The sequence below is a fragment of the Lethenteron reissneri genome, chromosome 65, assembly GCF_015708825.2.
Source record: "Lethenteron reissneri isolate LAM-NWPU_2019-01 chromosome 65, ASM1570882v1, whole genome shotgun sequence".
NCBI lineage: Eukaryota > Metazoa > Chordata > Hyperoartia > Petromyzontiformes > Petromyzontidae > Lethenteron > Lethenteron reissneri.
This window is the reverse complement of record NC_083843.1, coordinates 38,844-53,900: the sequence shown is the minus strand read 5'-3', so window position 1 is coordinate 53,900 and position 15,057 is coordinate 38,844. Positions and strand designations below refer to the sequence as shown.

The 15,057-nt window shown below is 48.3% G+C and overlaps 1 protein-coding gene across 2 annotated transcripts in view; it reads right to left on the bottom strand.

Moving 5' to 3' along the window:
- Positions 1-115: 115 nt before the first annotated feature.
- LOC133359530 (protein phosphatase 3 catalytic subunit alpha-like) overlaps positions 116-15,057 on the bottom strand; it is a 44,048-nt gene continuing 29,106 nt past the window's right edge. The window contains exons 6-12 of one of the 2 annotated variants that reach the window (XM_061577955.1): positions 13,169-13,308; positions 12,345-12,422; positions 6,453-6,547; positions 5,343-5,468; positions 1,898-1,972; positions 1,434-1,460; positions 116-212 (exon numbers count right to left, since the gene is read on the bottom strand). In XM_061577955.1, the coding sequence (XP_061433939.1) occupies positions 124-212; positions 1,434-1,460; positions 1,898-1,972; positions 5,343-5,468; positions 6,453-6,547; positions 12,345-12,422; positions 13,169-13,308 (630 nt within the window). In that variant the 3' untranslated portion in view covers positions 116-123. The remainder of the gene's footprint in view (positions 213-1,433; positions 1,461-1,897; positions 1,973-5,342; positions 5,469-6,452; positions 6,548-12,344; positions 12,423-13,168; positions 13,309-15,057) is intronic. The other variant, XM_061577956.1, reaches the window with a different exon arrangement.

Here is a 15,057-nt window from a genome sequence, read left to right as displayed (position 1 = left end):
GTGCACGTGCTGCATGTACTGTACACACTGTACATCTGTACACGGTGTGAGTTGCTGGTGATGCAAGTGCTTTGCTGTTGGGGCAGCAATCAATTCGGATTTTAACAAGAATCTCTCTCCCTCTCACCTCAGCACAGAGAAGATTTTCGCCATCTTGCCGATGGCGCGGATTTTGTTGCGAATGACTTCCTTCCTTGCAGCCGCAGAGGCCCCTAGAGATGCAGGGAGATGCAAAGAGATGCGGGGAGACACGGGGAGAACACGAGGAGACGAACGAAAAGGGGGAAACACGGAGAGACAGGATACACGGGCAGACACAGGGAGACACGGAGGAGACACGGGGAGACACGAAGAATACACGGGGAAATGCGGGAGATAAGGGGAGATGGAGGAGACAGTGGGAGACACAAAGAGACACGGAGGAGACTCAGGAAGAAACGAAGAGACACGCGGAGACACGGGGAGACACGGGGAGACACGGATAAGATGGAGGAGACACGCGGAGACACGAAGAGACACCGGAAGACAGGGGGAGACAGGTGGAGACCGAGGAGACACGGAAGAGACACGGGGAGACGGGGCAACGAAGAGACACGAGGAGACACGGAGAAGATGGAGTAAACACAAAGAGACATAGGGAGACACGGGGAGACAGGGAACACGGGGAGACAACAGGAGGCACATGGAGGAGACAAAGGAACACGGGGGAGGAGAAAGACAACAACACGGGGGAGGAGAAGACAAGGAGTGAGCTGGAGTCGTGATCGACGTCTCTGTTATCTCCACTGCACGAGCGTTAGGCACTGCATCTCCACCGCACACACGGGCAAAGCTGCCTCAGGTAACCCACACAGGCTGTTGGGGCAAATGCTGTTAGCGAGCAGCACCTATGAAGGCCGACACGGCACACAAGGGGGTGGGTGGCCAGCACCATGCCCGGCCGCCTTTGTCTCCTCAGTGGCAATGTTACTACGCACCACAAAAGGTAATCATTTGCGGCTGAGTCGACCTAGGGGAGGCCCAGGACCGGTTCAGATAATCGTCTCTGGTGTAGGTGGACATGAGGGGGGAAACAAACTCGGGTCTCTCACCCATTGACCTGGACCCACCCACACCGACCACTCAACCACTCACTTACTCACCCAGCCACTCAACTACTCACCCCCAACTCACTCGCGATCTCACTGATCCACCGACTCACCCGCTCACTCACACAACCACTCTCACATTGGTCGCAGAGTTCAGTTCCTGGTTTAGATCTCGAGTCTCAGGGTTAGATTTGTCAGGCAGCACGGCAGAGACAGGCAGGGAAGACAGGCAGGGAAGACACTCAGAGGAGACACTCAGAGGAGAGACAGAGGAGAGACAGAGGAGAGACAGAGGGAGACAGAGGAGAGACAGAGAAAGAGGCAGAGCAGAGCCACTATCTGTACCTCTCTTTTGGCCATAAACACCCGGATCTGCAAGAGACATTGGTGATCACACGGGCACAGGTAGAACAGGTAGAGCTGTCCCATAGTAGCTCACTCACACCAGGGGCAAGGGCTGAGAGAGGGGGGGTAGTGCTGCAGCTGCTGCAGACGATGCTGATGATGAGGATCATCATGCCGATTATAATGTAGATGGTTGAGATGATAGTGACGTAGCCGGAGATGATGTTGCTGCTGCTGCTGATGATGGTGACGCTGGTCATAGTGATGCTGCTGATACTGACACTGATCCAGATTCTGTTGAGGCCGATTTCGATGTTAGTGCTGGTAATGATGGTGATGTAGGTACTGGTGATGATGATGCTGCTGATGTTTCTGCTGACAGTGATCCAGATGCTGCTGAGGCTGATTTCGATGTTAGTGCTGGTAATGATGGTGATGTGGGTGCTGGTGATGATGATTCTCACCGTCAATCTCATCTCCGTCTGCCTCCAGTTCATGGTCCGAGCAGATATTCAACACGTTCACCAACATCTCCGTAACTGTGGAGATGCACAACAGCAAAAACAACAAAGCGACATTTTCCACCAAGCGGTGGTGACGTCACCACGTCGCTTGTGCCCAAGAGCCACGTGAAGTGTCGAGGGCTCTTTGCTGGTGGGAGGAGGTCACAGGACAGACCCGGCAGGTGCCAAGAGGCTGGGGGAAGAGAGATGTGGTAACAGCACGGGCAGCCAGGTGTGTTGGGGTCGACTTGAGGGTCCCAGTGATACGCATTGCAGTTTTTCAGTTGGACATCGACACAAGTCGAGTGGGTGACGACTTCTGGTCCATACTGGTGCCAGTACTCGGCTACACAGTACAGAGTTGGTACATCAATAAGTCGAGTGGGTGACGACTTCTGTACTTTTTGTTTTTTTCGGTAAAGTCACGTAGGTAAAAAATTGAAATAAATTAACTCACGACGTTTCGGAAGCAACACAAGCTCCGTCATCAGGTGTAACTGCTCCAGTAAAATTGCTGTAGCGTATGAAGAGAGCTATTCAGAAACACGTGCTTTTTATAAGGCAGGGAGGAGCCAATGAGGCGGGGGGGGAGAGATAACCATCTTGGTGCTTGTACAATAAATGTACGGTGCCTGTACGATGAATGGCGAATGGGAATGAACACTGTTGTAAATCAAAATTTATTTAGTGATGGTGGTGTATCAGGCTGGATATGACTGTAAATTATAAAATCAATATGGATATGATTATGAGAGTAAATATAAACTGGCTGTTTAGCAGTAAACTGCACGGCAGCTAAAGTTTAAACTTGGTTAATTACATCCTTCCACTGATTGCTCAATTTGAAGCATCATCTCGGTTGAAGTTATGTCTATGTTTGTATATTTGGAAAATTAGAAAAGCTTAAGTTTAGCTTCTGGTCCATACTGGTGCAGAGTGCTCGGCTACAGAGTACAATGCAAGGGCCATCGTTGATGTCCGTGGTAGCACCGAGGGTGCTTTTGGCTCCCCACAGCTATAAATTACCAGTATTCTGGACCACGTTGACCACTTGGTTTCTGCCTTGGCGGCTACCTTCCTCAGGTGGTCGTCTCTCCTCCCTGGCTCTTCCCCCCTTCTCTTGCCTATATGGCCTCTTGTTGCAGCAGCCCTTTTGCCCACTTCAGCAATTGTTCTTGCTGTGGTTGTCCCACCTGATGACAGACGCTTGTGTTGCGGCCCGAAACGTCGTGATTTAATTCATATTTATTTTATACCTACGTGACTTTACCGAAAGAACCAAAGAGTATAGATCCCTGCAGTCACGAAAACTTCAAATCTAGATTGGTCGTGGAAGGTTTAGCGGCACAGTCTGGCTTCACTTCAAGATAGGTTGGAGTGTTGCCGCAGGAGGTCACTTTCAAGGAGTATGCCCGGTGCTCCTATTATCAAGATGAGATGCAGTGACTGTTGTGTCTTGTGAGTTTACTCTCTAACACACCGATGTGCAGTACGGCTAATTAATTGGCGTGTTTTGTTTGCAACGACAAACCTTACTGATTGGTTTGTGTTGGGGTGGTGGCGGGTTTAACGACACATTGATAGAGGTAGGAACAACAGTTTCACACTGCCCACCAAGGATTATTTGTCTGTCTGTCGTGCATAACCACGCCCTCGATTTGTATTTCATAGAGCGCTCGGGCGGGCTCAGCACCACGTGACGCGCCGCCCCACGCAGCTTGCGCCGCGTGACCGGATCGCACGAATGCGCTGTCCAACCAAGTTCCTACCTGCCCACTCCGAAGGAACGTGTTATTTACGTGATCTATCCTAAAAAAATACCTCTTATGGATAATATTGGTAGCAAAAGTCTACGTGTTAAACTGAGGTGCCGTGGGGTTGACCGATTTAGATGACTGGCAGATGAACCACCATCTGTGCCACTGTGCCAATTGCGTTATCGGCACTTGGCGCTCCGATTATTGCGATGAGCAGCGTCGCCCCTCCTCCGCCCCCCTCCGCTGTTGTTGTTGCTGCTGGAGGGCGAATGCCTCCAACTGCCCCCCAGTAGCCCTGGGACAGCAGCCAGAGCACAGAGGCTCCGCACTGAAAGCCCTCGGTTTCACGTGATGCACACACGTGTGTGTCTGTGTGTTTGTTGAACTTGTAAAAGAGATTAATTTGTCAATGTTCGATGATGGGGGGAGCGCTAGTGTAGCGTGCTGCGCTACGAACCTGGCTATGACCCGAGTTTGTTTCCCGCTCACGGCCAACACCGGTGATAGCGATTATCTGAACCGGTTATGGGGCTCCGCTGCTAGGTCGACTCAGCCTCAAATGAGTACCCTGGTGCAGTGTGTAAACATCGCCAGTGAGGAGACAAAGGCGGGCCGGATGTTTGTACTGGCCACCCACCCCATTGTGTGCCCTTCCGGCCTTCATCGATGCTGCTCGCTAACAGCGCTTGCCCCCAACATTCTGTTAAGGCTATTCGGGGGATCTTTGCCTTTTTGCGTTGAACTTCTATGGCACTGCACCGTACGTACATACGTACGTGTAGCCAACCGCCGCTAATCGGAGGTGGCGTGTGCGGTGGGGGGGGATAAGGATGACAAACCGAACGCGATGGCGGGAAGCACTTTTCTAAGGAGGTATTTGTCATTGAGGACTATGTAAAAAAAAAGTGCAGTACAGCTCTTCCCCCCCCCCCCCCCAAGTAGCTTACCCCTTGTACGTCGCAAGGAATCGGGTGTTTCAGACGGTCGCAGGAGCAGCGTGTTGTGAGAAGCAGTGCGACGCGGTTAAAATGCCGGACCACGTTTTAACTTCCCATCGTTTAAATCTTGATTTATATTAATAATATTATATTATTTTACATAAATATGATTTTATTATTTCACTTCTACGTGACTTTACCGAAGGAACCAAGAATATGATTCCCACGGTTTGTTTTGGCCCACGCGCGAGTCCGACACGCCCGTCGTCCCGCTTTCTCTTCGCTGGATGCAACAGCAACCGCTCATCCAAGGTCGGATGAGAGTTGCCGGAGCACGTGCACGTACTATATGCACTGCGTGTACTGTGCGCACTGTGTATACTGTATGTACAGTATGTACTGTGCACGGCGTGAGTTGCTGGTGATGCAAGTGCCTTATTGCTGGACAGCAATAAACTCGGATTTTTTAAATGTCTCTCCCTGTGTCTCTCTCTCTCTCTCTCCACGTATAGCTCTCTCCGTATGTCTTTCTCTCGGTGTCTCTTTCTCTCCACGTCTCTCTCCCCGTGTTTCAGTCTCTCTCCCCATGTCTCGTTCTCTCCCCGTATCTCTCTCCCCATGTCTCATTCTGTCTCCCCGTATCACTCTCTCTCCCGATGTCTCTTTCCTCTTGTCTCATTCTCTCTCATCGTGTGTGTGTGTCTCTCTCACCCTTCTCTCCCACGAATGGCAGGGACCACGTGAAAACGTCCATGAAGTTGGGCAGCCAATACGGATGCGGCGAGCAATTGAACTGGCGAATATTCATCACGTTGTTCTCATACTTGAGGATGGCCGCTGGGAGAGAGAGGGTTGAATCAGAGGGGGAGAAAGGGGAGAGAGGGAGAGAGAGAGGGGGAGGAGAGTTGTTAGGATGTAGCGTATTAAAGTAGTGGTAGCCTTGCTGTGGGTAGCAGTATGTGCGAGTGGAGTATTTCTGAGTGACGTTAGGGCATAGTTGGGGTGTAGTATATAAGTGTTTATAGTTAAAGTGTAGTGTATACGAGTGTGATTAAGTTGTAGTTAGGGTGGAGTGTATGAGTACGGCATAGTGAGTGTGTGTGGCCAAGGCGTAGTGAGTGTGTATGTGTAGCCACGGCGTAGTGAGTGTGTGTGTGTAGCTACGTAGTGAGTGTGTGTAGCTACTAGTGAGTGTGTGTGTGTGTAGCCACGGTGTAGTGAGTGTGTGTGTGTAGCTACGTAGTGAGTGAGTGTGTGTAACTACGTAGTGAGTGTGTGTAGCTACGTAGTGAGTGTGTATGTGTAGCCACGGCGTAGTGAGTGTGTGTGTGTAGCTACGTAGTGAGTGTGTGTAGCTACTAGTGAGTGCGTGTGTGTGTAGCCACGGCGTAGTGAGTGTGTGTAGCTACGTAGTGAGTGTGTGTGTGTAGCTACGTAGTGAGTGAGTGTGTGTAGCTACTAGTGAGTGTGTGTGTAGCCACGGCGTAGTGAGTGAGTGTGTGTAGCTACTAGTGAGTGTGTGTGTAGCCACGGCGTAGTGAGTGAGTGTGTGTAGCTACGTAGTGAGTGTGTGTGTGTAGCCACGGCGTAGTGAGTGTGTGTATGTAGCCACGGCGTAGTGAGTGAGTGTGTGTAGCTACGTAGTGAGTGAGTGTGTGTAGCTACGTAGTGAGTGTGTGTGTGTAGCCACGGCGTAGTGAGTGAGTGTGTGTAGCTACGTAGTGAGTGAGTGAGTGTGTGTAGCTACTAGTGAGTGTGTGTGTGTAGCCACGGCGTAGTGAGTGTGTGTGTGTAGCTATTGTGCAGTGAGTGTAGCGTTACCCTTGTTGTTGTAGACATCGAGGTAGTTGGGAGCGGAGAAGATGGTGATGAGAGATGGAAATCCGGTTGTTTGACTCTTACGGTACATCCGGTACCTGTGAGAGACAGAGACCCTTACAGTTCATTCAGTTCCTGTAAGAAACTCTCACGGTACATTAAATGTGAGAGACTCTTACGGTACATTTGGCACCTATCGGGAACTCTTACGGTACATTCAGAACCTGTGAGAGACAGAGAGACTCTCACGGTACATCAGAATCCGAATATTAATTTATCCTGGAGAAATCCAATGGGCTATGATGCTATTGTTCAAAGATGTCCAAAATGGGGGCAACACGGGGTCAGAATGTTACAACAAATATGATGCTACACAAACACGATAGGAGCAACTGAAAGTGTAGTATAGATTGCATAAGTACACCGATTCCCAGGCTACAGCAAGGCAGCACAAACAGAAGCAAGACCACACAAAGACAGTGGCAAACCGCAGTCCCTCAATAACATTGCACATTAAATTTTAACTATCGATCCATTTGTTAAGGATCAAATTTACAAATCACATTTGTAAAATGTGGCTACAATGAGCGCTGCTTCAGAACATAACCTTTGTCCAGTATCAAAGTATTAAAAATAGGAATAGATTTTATCCTTTCTGGCAATGCAACAGGAGTTGTGTTAAGATGTTTAAACACCAAATAGAAACCTTTTTGCAAGCATCACGTCTGAATTAGCCACAAACTACTTGTGCATTTCCAGTAGAACCTCGAAATTCGGAGGTCGAACGGGCAATGTCGACTTGACAGAACCTGTACGGCTGAGACACGTATGGCCAGCGTGCATGATGCTTGCCCAAAGGTTTAACCTCCTACTTCTCACCACCTTCCACTCAAGCCATCAACTCTCCTTACTACAGGTAAAGTGAAGTTCAATGTTCATTTATTTTATTTATTCCATATATTTATTCATTTATTCCATTTATTTATAGGTTTTTACCCTTTTGTCTGGCACCAAAACTCACACCTTTATACAAGGGATCATGTTTGCAATGACCACAACACAAGCAGTCAAAATGCAAACAAAAAGAGACAACTCTGATAATTATATGTACTGTCCTTGAAATTGATTGGTCCACACCCGAGACAGCTTTTCTTAGAGCCGAGTCTCCAATGATGTTGGACCAGATGACGCCAAAAGGCGTACAACTCAAAAACAGCGCACTATCAGAGTACTGAGAGCTCGGGGTAAGCATTTACATTATGAGACCTCCTTTGCCAGTAGCCTACCTATTACTATATCTTTCTACTGGCAAAGGTGTATGGTTGTATGCATGTAATTACTGTAAACTTCGTGTAAAATTCTTTAAAATGAGAGATTTCTTGTGTCTGGAACCAATTAATGTCATTTACATTAATTCTTATGGGGAAATTTAATTCGGTGTTCCAACAAATCGGTTTTCAAATGGCCTTCTGGAACGAATTAAGTTCTATCTCCGGGGTACCACTGTAACCACGACCACCACTCCTCGCCTCCGTTTGATGGGAAGACGAGCCCAAAGTTCCATAGGCATGTGTGTCTCGAGAAACAATGCATATATTATCAGAGCCATGTTTGTTTTCATTCATTGCAAAATGTTTCCATTTAGTGTTTGAACATCTTAACACAACTCCTGTTTAATTGACAGGAAGGGTAAAACCTGTTCTTATTTCTAGATTTGAAGCTTTCGTGACTGCAAGGATTCATACTCTTAGTTTTTTCGGTAAAGTCACGTAGGTAAAAAATTGAAATTAAAATCAATAAAAATAAAAAATAAATGTGGATTTATTATTTTATTTTTTATTAATTTTAATTTCAATTTTTTTCAGTAGCAAGATATAGTAATAGGTTGAAATTAAAATTAATAAAAAATAAAATAATAATTAAAAATGAGCTTTTTATTTATTTTATTTTTATTAATTTAAATCTTTTACCTACGTGACTTTACCGAAAAAACTAAGGGTACCTGTTCTTATTGTTCATGAGATTTACAAAGGTAAGGGAGGAAACGTTGGTTTGTTCTAAAACGTTGCTTGGTGCTGCAATGGTAAAGGGCTTCGTCACCCTCTTCCAATGTCATGTCAAGTTTTTGCAATCAGATGGACGTCTTGGGTTTCTTGGACAGTGGGGTTAATTGAATTAATTTTGTTGTGACGGTTCCACCTGAAGACGGAAGCTTGTGTTGCCTCCGAAACGTCGTGATTTGATTTATTTTCTCTTTTTTTTACCTACGTGACTTTACCGAAAAATCCAACGAGTATTAATTGAATTCACCGAGCACATCGCACAAATTTGCCAAGAACGGATGTTAGGGATGAACGGGGCACCAATGTATAATTATTCTCGCATCAAGTGATGCGAGATTGGACTTCAAGTAGAGGTCACAAAATGGCGGGTCCTGTATGCAACATCCAGTGCAAATCGAAGAGTAGAATGATGAAGCGGGTTTCGTCTGTTTAGTGATTCATCAGTAGCTGATCTATGAGTAGCATCACAGTAGTCAAACAGTGGGAGAATGATAGCTTCAACAATTTGCAGGTGCAATCAAATGGGGAAAAAAACGTCTGTTTCTGGAAATTTGATTTTTGTCGAGATGTCATCAGTATGAGGTTGGAATGTAAGTTTTGAATCAATCAGGTAAAACCAAATACCTCCAATTAGCACGGTTGGCTCTGAACGGTAAAATGTTCAACATGCAACACCCGTCATTCGTGACTAAGATGCGGTGACGTCACCACAGTGCCTGTGTCAGGACAGGTGCCATTTGAGGCCATGGGAAATATCGAAAGGTCGCTGACTGGAGGTCAGGGGACAGACCCATGGGTTGACTGACTGAGATGACTGGCAGATGCACCACCTCTGTCCCCTACTGTGCCAACTTGCTGTATTTTAGCTGCCCGGCGCTCCGCTCGTTGTTACGAGCGTTGCTCCTCTGCCCTCCGTTGTTGTTGGAGGACGACTGCTTCCAACTGCCCAGTAGCGTCCTTCACGAGCCTCCTCCACAGAGGCCGATCTTGACAATTCTGGTACCAGTCATCGGCCAGTCCACTCAGCTCCACATCCTTCCAATCCACATCAGACCATCTCTTCTCCAGCCCATGTCGTGCCTATTTAGCCCCCTCTATGTGGCCAAACAGACACTGCTTGGGCATGCGGTGGCTGGGCATTCGGGCTACATGACCCAGCCAACGCAGCCTTGCATTCCGGAGCATCTCACTGAAGGAAATGTGTCCAGATGTTTCAGGATTTGTGAGCTCCTCACACAAACCAGCCTAGTTAAACCCAGGATGGACCATAGGCTGGCCAGCCTGAATTTTTATAACCAGTGCAGATGTTACATTAGAGGGCTCCACGTTTCACAAGCATAGAGAAGGGAGAGGATGACTGTGGACGAGAAGACCCGAAGCTTTATGTGGAGTGACAGATTAGTCCGTCAACCCATGGCACCTGGGTCTGTCCCGTGACCTCCTCCTGCACTTCATGTGGCCTCAAAGTGCACCTTGCCTGGCACAAGAGCGATTGTGATGTCACCACCACTCAGTGGTAAACGGCGGTTGTTATTGTTAGATGAGTGGGTGAGTGTGTCGGTGACTGAGTGAATGAGGTAAGTGAGTGAATGAGTGGGTGGGTGAGTGGGTGGTTGAATGAGAAGATGAGCGAGTGTGTAAGTTGGTGAGTTGGGGAGTGAGTGGGTGGGTGAGTATTTGTGTTATTCTAGGTGTTAAAATGCATGTTTGTATATCGTAGAGTCATTAGCGCATTGCGCTACAAACCCGTCGACTGAGTTCGATTCCCGTTCATGGCCAATACCAGTGATGATTATCTGACTCCATCTTGGGCCTCCCCTAGATTTCCTCAGCCACAAATGAGTACCTAGTGCCATGTGCAAACATCGCTACTTGGGAGACAAATGCGGCGTGATGTTGATCATTAACCCCGCTTTTGTGCCATTCCGGCCTTCATAGGTGCTGTTACTCGCTAGCAGCACTTGCCCCAACAGTCTGTTAAAGCTACAGGGTGATCTTTATCTTCATAGAAAAATCGGTGTTAGTGCGAGGGGCTGTTAATCCCTCCACCTGTCACTCATTTGTACGAATTAACTATGCTGGAAACACCAAACAAAGCTTGTGCTGGAGGGCCATGGGGAGAATAGGCGTCTGGGGATGCCTTTTGGCAAAAAACCCATTTGTCAGAGCCACACACTACCCCTCCCCTCAGGGTTCTTCCAGAAACAGAAATCCTGAAGTTACGCATGTGGAATGTCCGAACACTCACTGCGGAAGAAAGGCTGCCATTCCTCTGTCAGGAGCTTGACCAGTGCCGCTTGAACCTCTGGTGTATACTGGAGGTTTGGTTCGGGCTCCGGTCGCCATGAGGCACGGACAGTTATCCACTCGAGGGGTAGGACACTGCCAAACAATGGGGAGTGGCACTTCTGAGAAAAAGAATGAAGGGGGGAGACGTGGGAGCGTGGAGACGAGGTGTGGGAAGCTGCGAGTCCCAGGCTATTGTCAGCTCGCTTCCCCATCAATGGGAGGTGAGGAATGGTGGTGGTTGCTCATGCTTCCTCCCAAGTGGGAGGATGCAGGCAAATTCGACGAGTCAGATGCCTTCTTCAACCTCCTGTCCCAGGTGCTGGCTAGAGTATCTCCTCGTGAGAGTCATCCTGTTGGGTGACTTTAAATGCCCGAGTGGGTCATGATGCAGACACCTGGGACGGAATGAATGGAAGGCATGGGCCAGATCAGCTCAATAATAACGGCAGGAGGCAACTAGACTTATGTGCAGCTCATGGACTTGTAATCCCCAATGTGCCGTTCCGGCATCAGCACTTATCTACACTGAAACCCACAATAGCCTGGTCTCAGCAGCCAGTGGATATCTGTGGAAAAAAGAGCTTGATAGCTCATCGGATTTCTCCAGGATAAAGATAGATTCTGATTCTGAGCCGATGAAGATTGCATGCGAGAAAATGGATCACCGCTTGCGACTGGGGTTGGCATCGTCCATCCCTCCTCGGGATGCCGAGGGGGTAATGGGTGGGGTTTCAGGCCAGCAACTCATTTAGCTGCTATGGCTGCATTGGGTATGCGGTCCAGAAACTCCCCAGAGACCATGGCTGACAGAGAAGGTGTTCCGGCTGGCTGAGAGAAATTGACAGTGCCCACTCCCACCGCCGACAATAAGCCACGTCCAAGAATGAGGAGGCTGACCGCAGCCTTCGCTCCGAGGTTCGGAAAGCTGTGGAGATCCAAAGGTAGTCGCGGGTTGCTGAAAAATTGCAAACTTTCCTTGGTAGCATGCAATCAGCAATGACTCTTTGAATCCATAAAAAAAAGCTACTCGCAGCAGTGAGTAAGTGGGTGGGTGAGTGAGTGGGTATGTGAATGGGTGGGTGAGTGGGCGAATTAGTGGTTTAGTGAGTGGGTAGGTGAGTGCATAGGTAAGTGGGTGGGCGAGTGAGCGAATGGGTAGGTGAGTGAGTGGGTTGGTGTGTGGGTTGGTGAGTGGGTAGGTGAGTGGGTAGGTGAGTGGATGGGAGAGTGGGTGAGTGAGTGGGAGGGTGAGTGGATAGGTGACTGGGCAGGTGAGTGAGTGGGTGGGTGAGTGGGGGGGTGAGCGGGTGGGTGAGTGGGTGAGTGGGTGGGTGAGTGGGTGGGTGAGTGGACGGATGAGTAGGTGAGCGAATGAGTGGGTGAGTGGGTTGGTGAGTGGGCGGATGAGTAGGTGAGTGAGTGGGTGGGTGAGTGGGTGGGTGAGTGAGTGGGTGAGTGGGTGAGTGGGTGGGTGAGTGGGGGGGTAAGCGGGTGGGTGAGTGGGTGGGTGGGTGAATGGGTGGGTAGGTAGGCGAGTGAGTACCCTGCATCTTGCGCTTCATGGGCACGGATCACGCACAGGAGTCCGTTGTTCTGCAGGAACTCACACACGGCCGGGTAGCTGCATAACACACACAAAGACAAAGATCCCCCGTGTAGCCTTAACAGAATGTTGGGGCAAGTGTTGTTATCAAGCACCTATAAAGACCGGAACGGCACATGAGGGGGTGCGTGGCCAGCACCATGCAAGGCCGCCTTTGTCTCCCCCGTGGCGATGTTTTTACACATCACACCAGGTACTCAATTGAGGCTGAGTCGCCCTCGGGGAGGAGGCTCAAGACAGGTTCACATAATCGTCACTGGTGTTGGCCTTGAGCGAGAATTGAGCGCGGGTCGTCATATTTGTAGCTAACTACTACACTATCGCTCCCCACATACATACACACGTAAACGCACACTCACATACAGATACGTATATTCCACAAGTCTCTCTCTGTCCCACTCTCTGCCCCTTGCTGTGTATGCTGGGAAGTGGGCGTGTCTCTGTGGTGCTCCCGTGGTGTCTGTGCATGTGGCCCGGTTTGTCTCAGCAATCCTGAGCTCACCTGACACAGTCACCTCACATTTGGTGGTTGATTGTGAACATCTTCAACTCGTGGGAGATTTTTTCCAAGATGAAAGTATGAAAAATAATGAGCGTTTTACCCTTTCTGGCAACAAAACAGGTGTTAAGCTAGTGAGTCGATGTATGTTGAACTTCTCTCACACCGTACATAGCCAACCGTGCTAATTGGAAGGTGGGTGAGTGGGTCAGTCTCTGTGCTTACCCCCCCCCCCCGCCCCCTCCCTCCCATCACCCCCTCACACCTGTAGAAGTAGGAGCACCCACGCACGCTGTTATAGGTGAAATGCTCCTGGGTTTTCTCGCTCCCAAAGTCCTCGAGGGGATCCGACCACAGGAGGTCGCAGACCGGGCCGTAGGCCGGAGGCTCTCGGAACCTGTCCAGCTGAAAGCGGGGGGAGGGGGAGAGAGAGGAAGGGAGAGGGTGGGGAGGGAGAAGTGGGGTTTAACACACAGCTCCTAAACCAGTGGTTCTTAACTTTCAGTGCAGCCTTGCACCCTCTTTGCTTCTCAATAGTTTAGAAAATAAAGTATAATGTTAATAAATACATAGGGTTTCATGAAACAAAGTAGTTGTACTTACGTGCCCTGTGCTTCATTCGAATGATTTACCATCTAAAAAAAAAATGATCCAGCCATGTCTCGTATCCCCAGAAAGGGCATCTCACACCCCCATGGGGTGCGGGCACTCCAGGTTAAGAAGAACCACTGACCTAGGCTAATCACCCCTTTAAACTTCCTTTTTTTTCCTTCTTTCTTTGCATCTTTTTGCGATACTTTCATCCTTCTACGGTGAGTTTTTATTTGATTTGATACACCTTTTTTTGTTTTACGGACATGTCTTTTTGCCGTTCCGTCCCATGTTCTCTTCTGCTCCAATCAGCACCCGTGTCCTGCGTTCTACAAATCCTCAGTTAACTTTAGAGGTGCATGTTTTTCAACGGGTAGACTTAACTTGACTCCTATGTTTGTCGTGGTCAAATCTTGCAATCAAAATTTCGCCCACTTCCCGTTGCCCAATCAATTCCACATTTTTCACACGTACTCAGATCCGGTGACAATGCATGCCTGTATCAAAATCGGCATCAATTAATCAATTAATTCGCTACTTTACAGAAATAACATTTTGTACGGACGCCTTATTATTTATATTTATCTGTGTAGCTCAAAAACGCCGCGGTCCCTAAACTCTGGAATCGCCTCGCCCAAGAAGCAGGCGCCACGTGTCTCAGGCGCGCCTGCTTCGTGTGAACGAATGTTGATGTGGGAGCAGGCGCTGCATCATTGACGCACTTCTCAACCGCGAGTTAAACGAAGCTGTTCATAAAAACGTTGTTTTAAAAAAAGAAACTTTTCTTAAGGAGTTTTTTTGTTTTGTTCCCCACTTCTGTTTGTGTTGAGAAACATTTTTGGGGTTTGCTCCACGTTGCGAGGATCTTCGTTTGCACTGCACCTCACGAGTTTCCGAGAGTTCAGCGCAGCCGGCACTGTCGCAGTGCACCTGCAGCAACAGTGCACCTTCGGCTAGCACAGTTGGCTACGTACCGTGCGAAAGAAGTTCAACATACAGATATACCATACACTACTCTACATGCCATACATTACCTCCCATGAGCATGGCTGGCTACGCACGGTGAGAAAGAAATTCAACATACATACATACTATACACTACACTATGATACAGGGTGCTTACATTTTTTTCCACTTATAAGGGACTATCTTTTTAAATGGAAATAGAATGGATAATACACTTTTCGATTTAAAGCTTTCGTGACTGCAGGGATTCATCTTCTTGGTTCTTTCGGTAAAGTCACGTAGAAGGGAAGTAATAAAATTATAAAAATAAAACATAATAAAATAAAATAATTCTCACGACGTTTCGGCTACAACGCAAACCTGAAGACGGCTGCTTGCGTTGTAGCCGAAACGTCGTGAGAATTATTTTATTTTATTATGTTTTATTTTTATAATTTTATTACTTCCCTTCTACGTGACTTTACCGAAAGAACCAAGAAGATGGATAATACACTGTAACATGATAACAAATTGTATGTTAATACTGGTAGGAACCTCCTGGTTACACCAGCCCACAGAGGATTATTGTGTCCGTCCGTCCGTCCGTCCGTCCGTCCG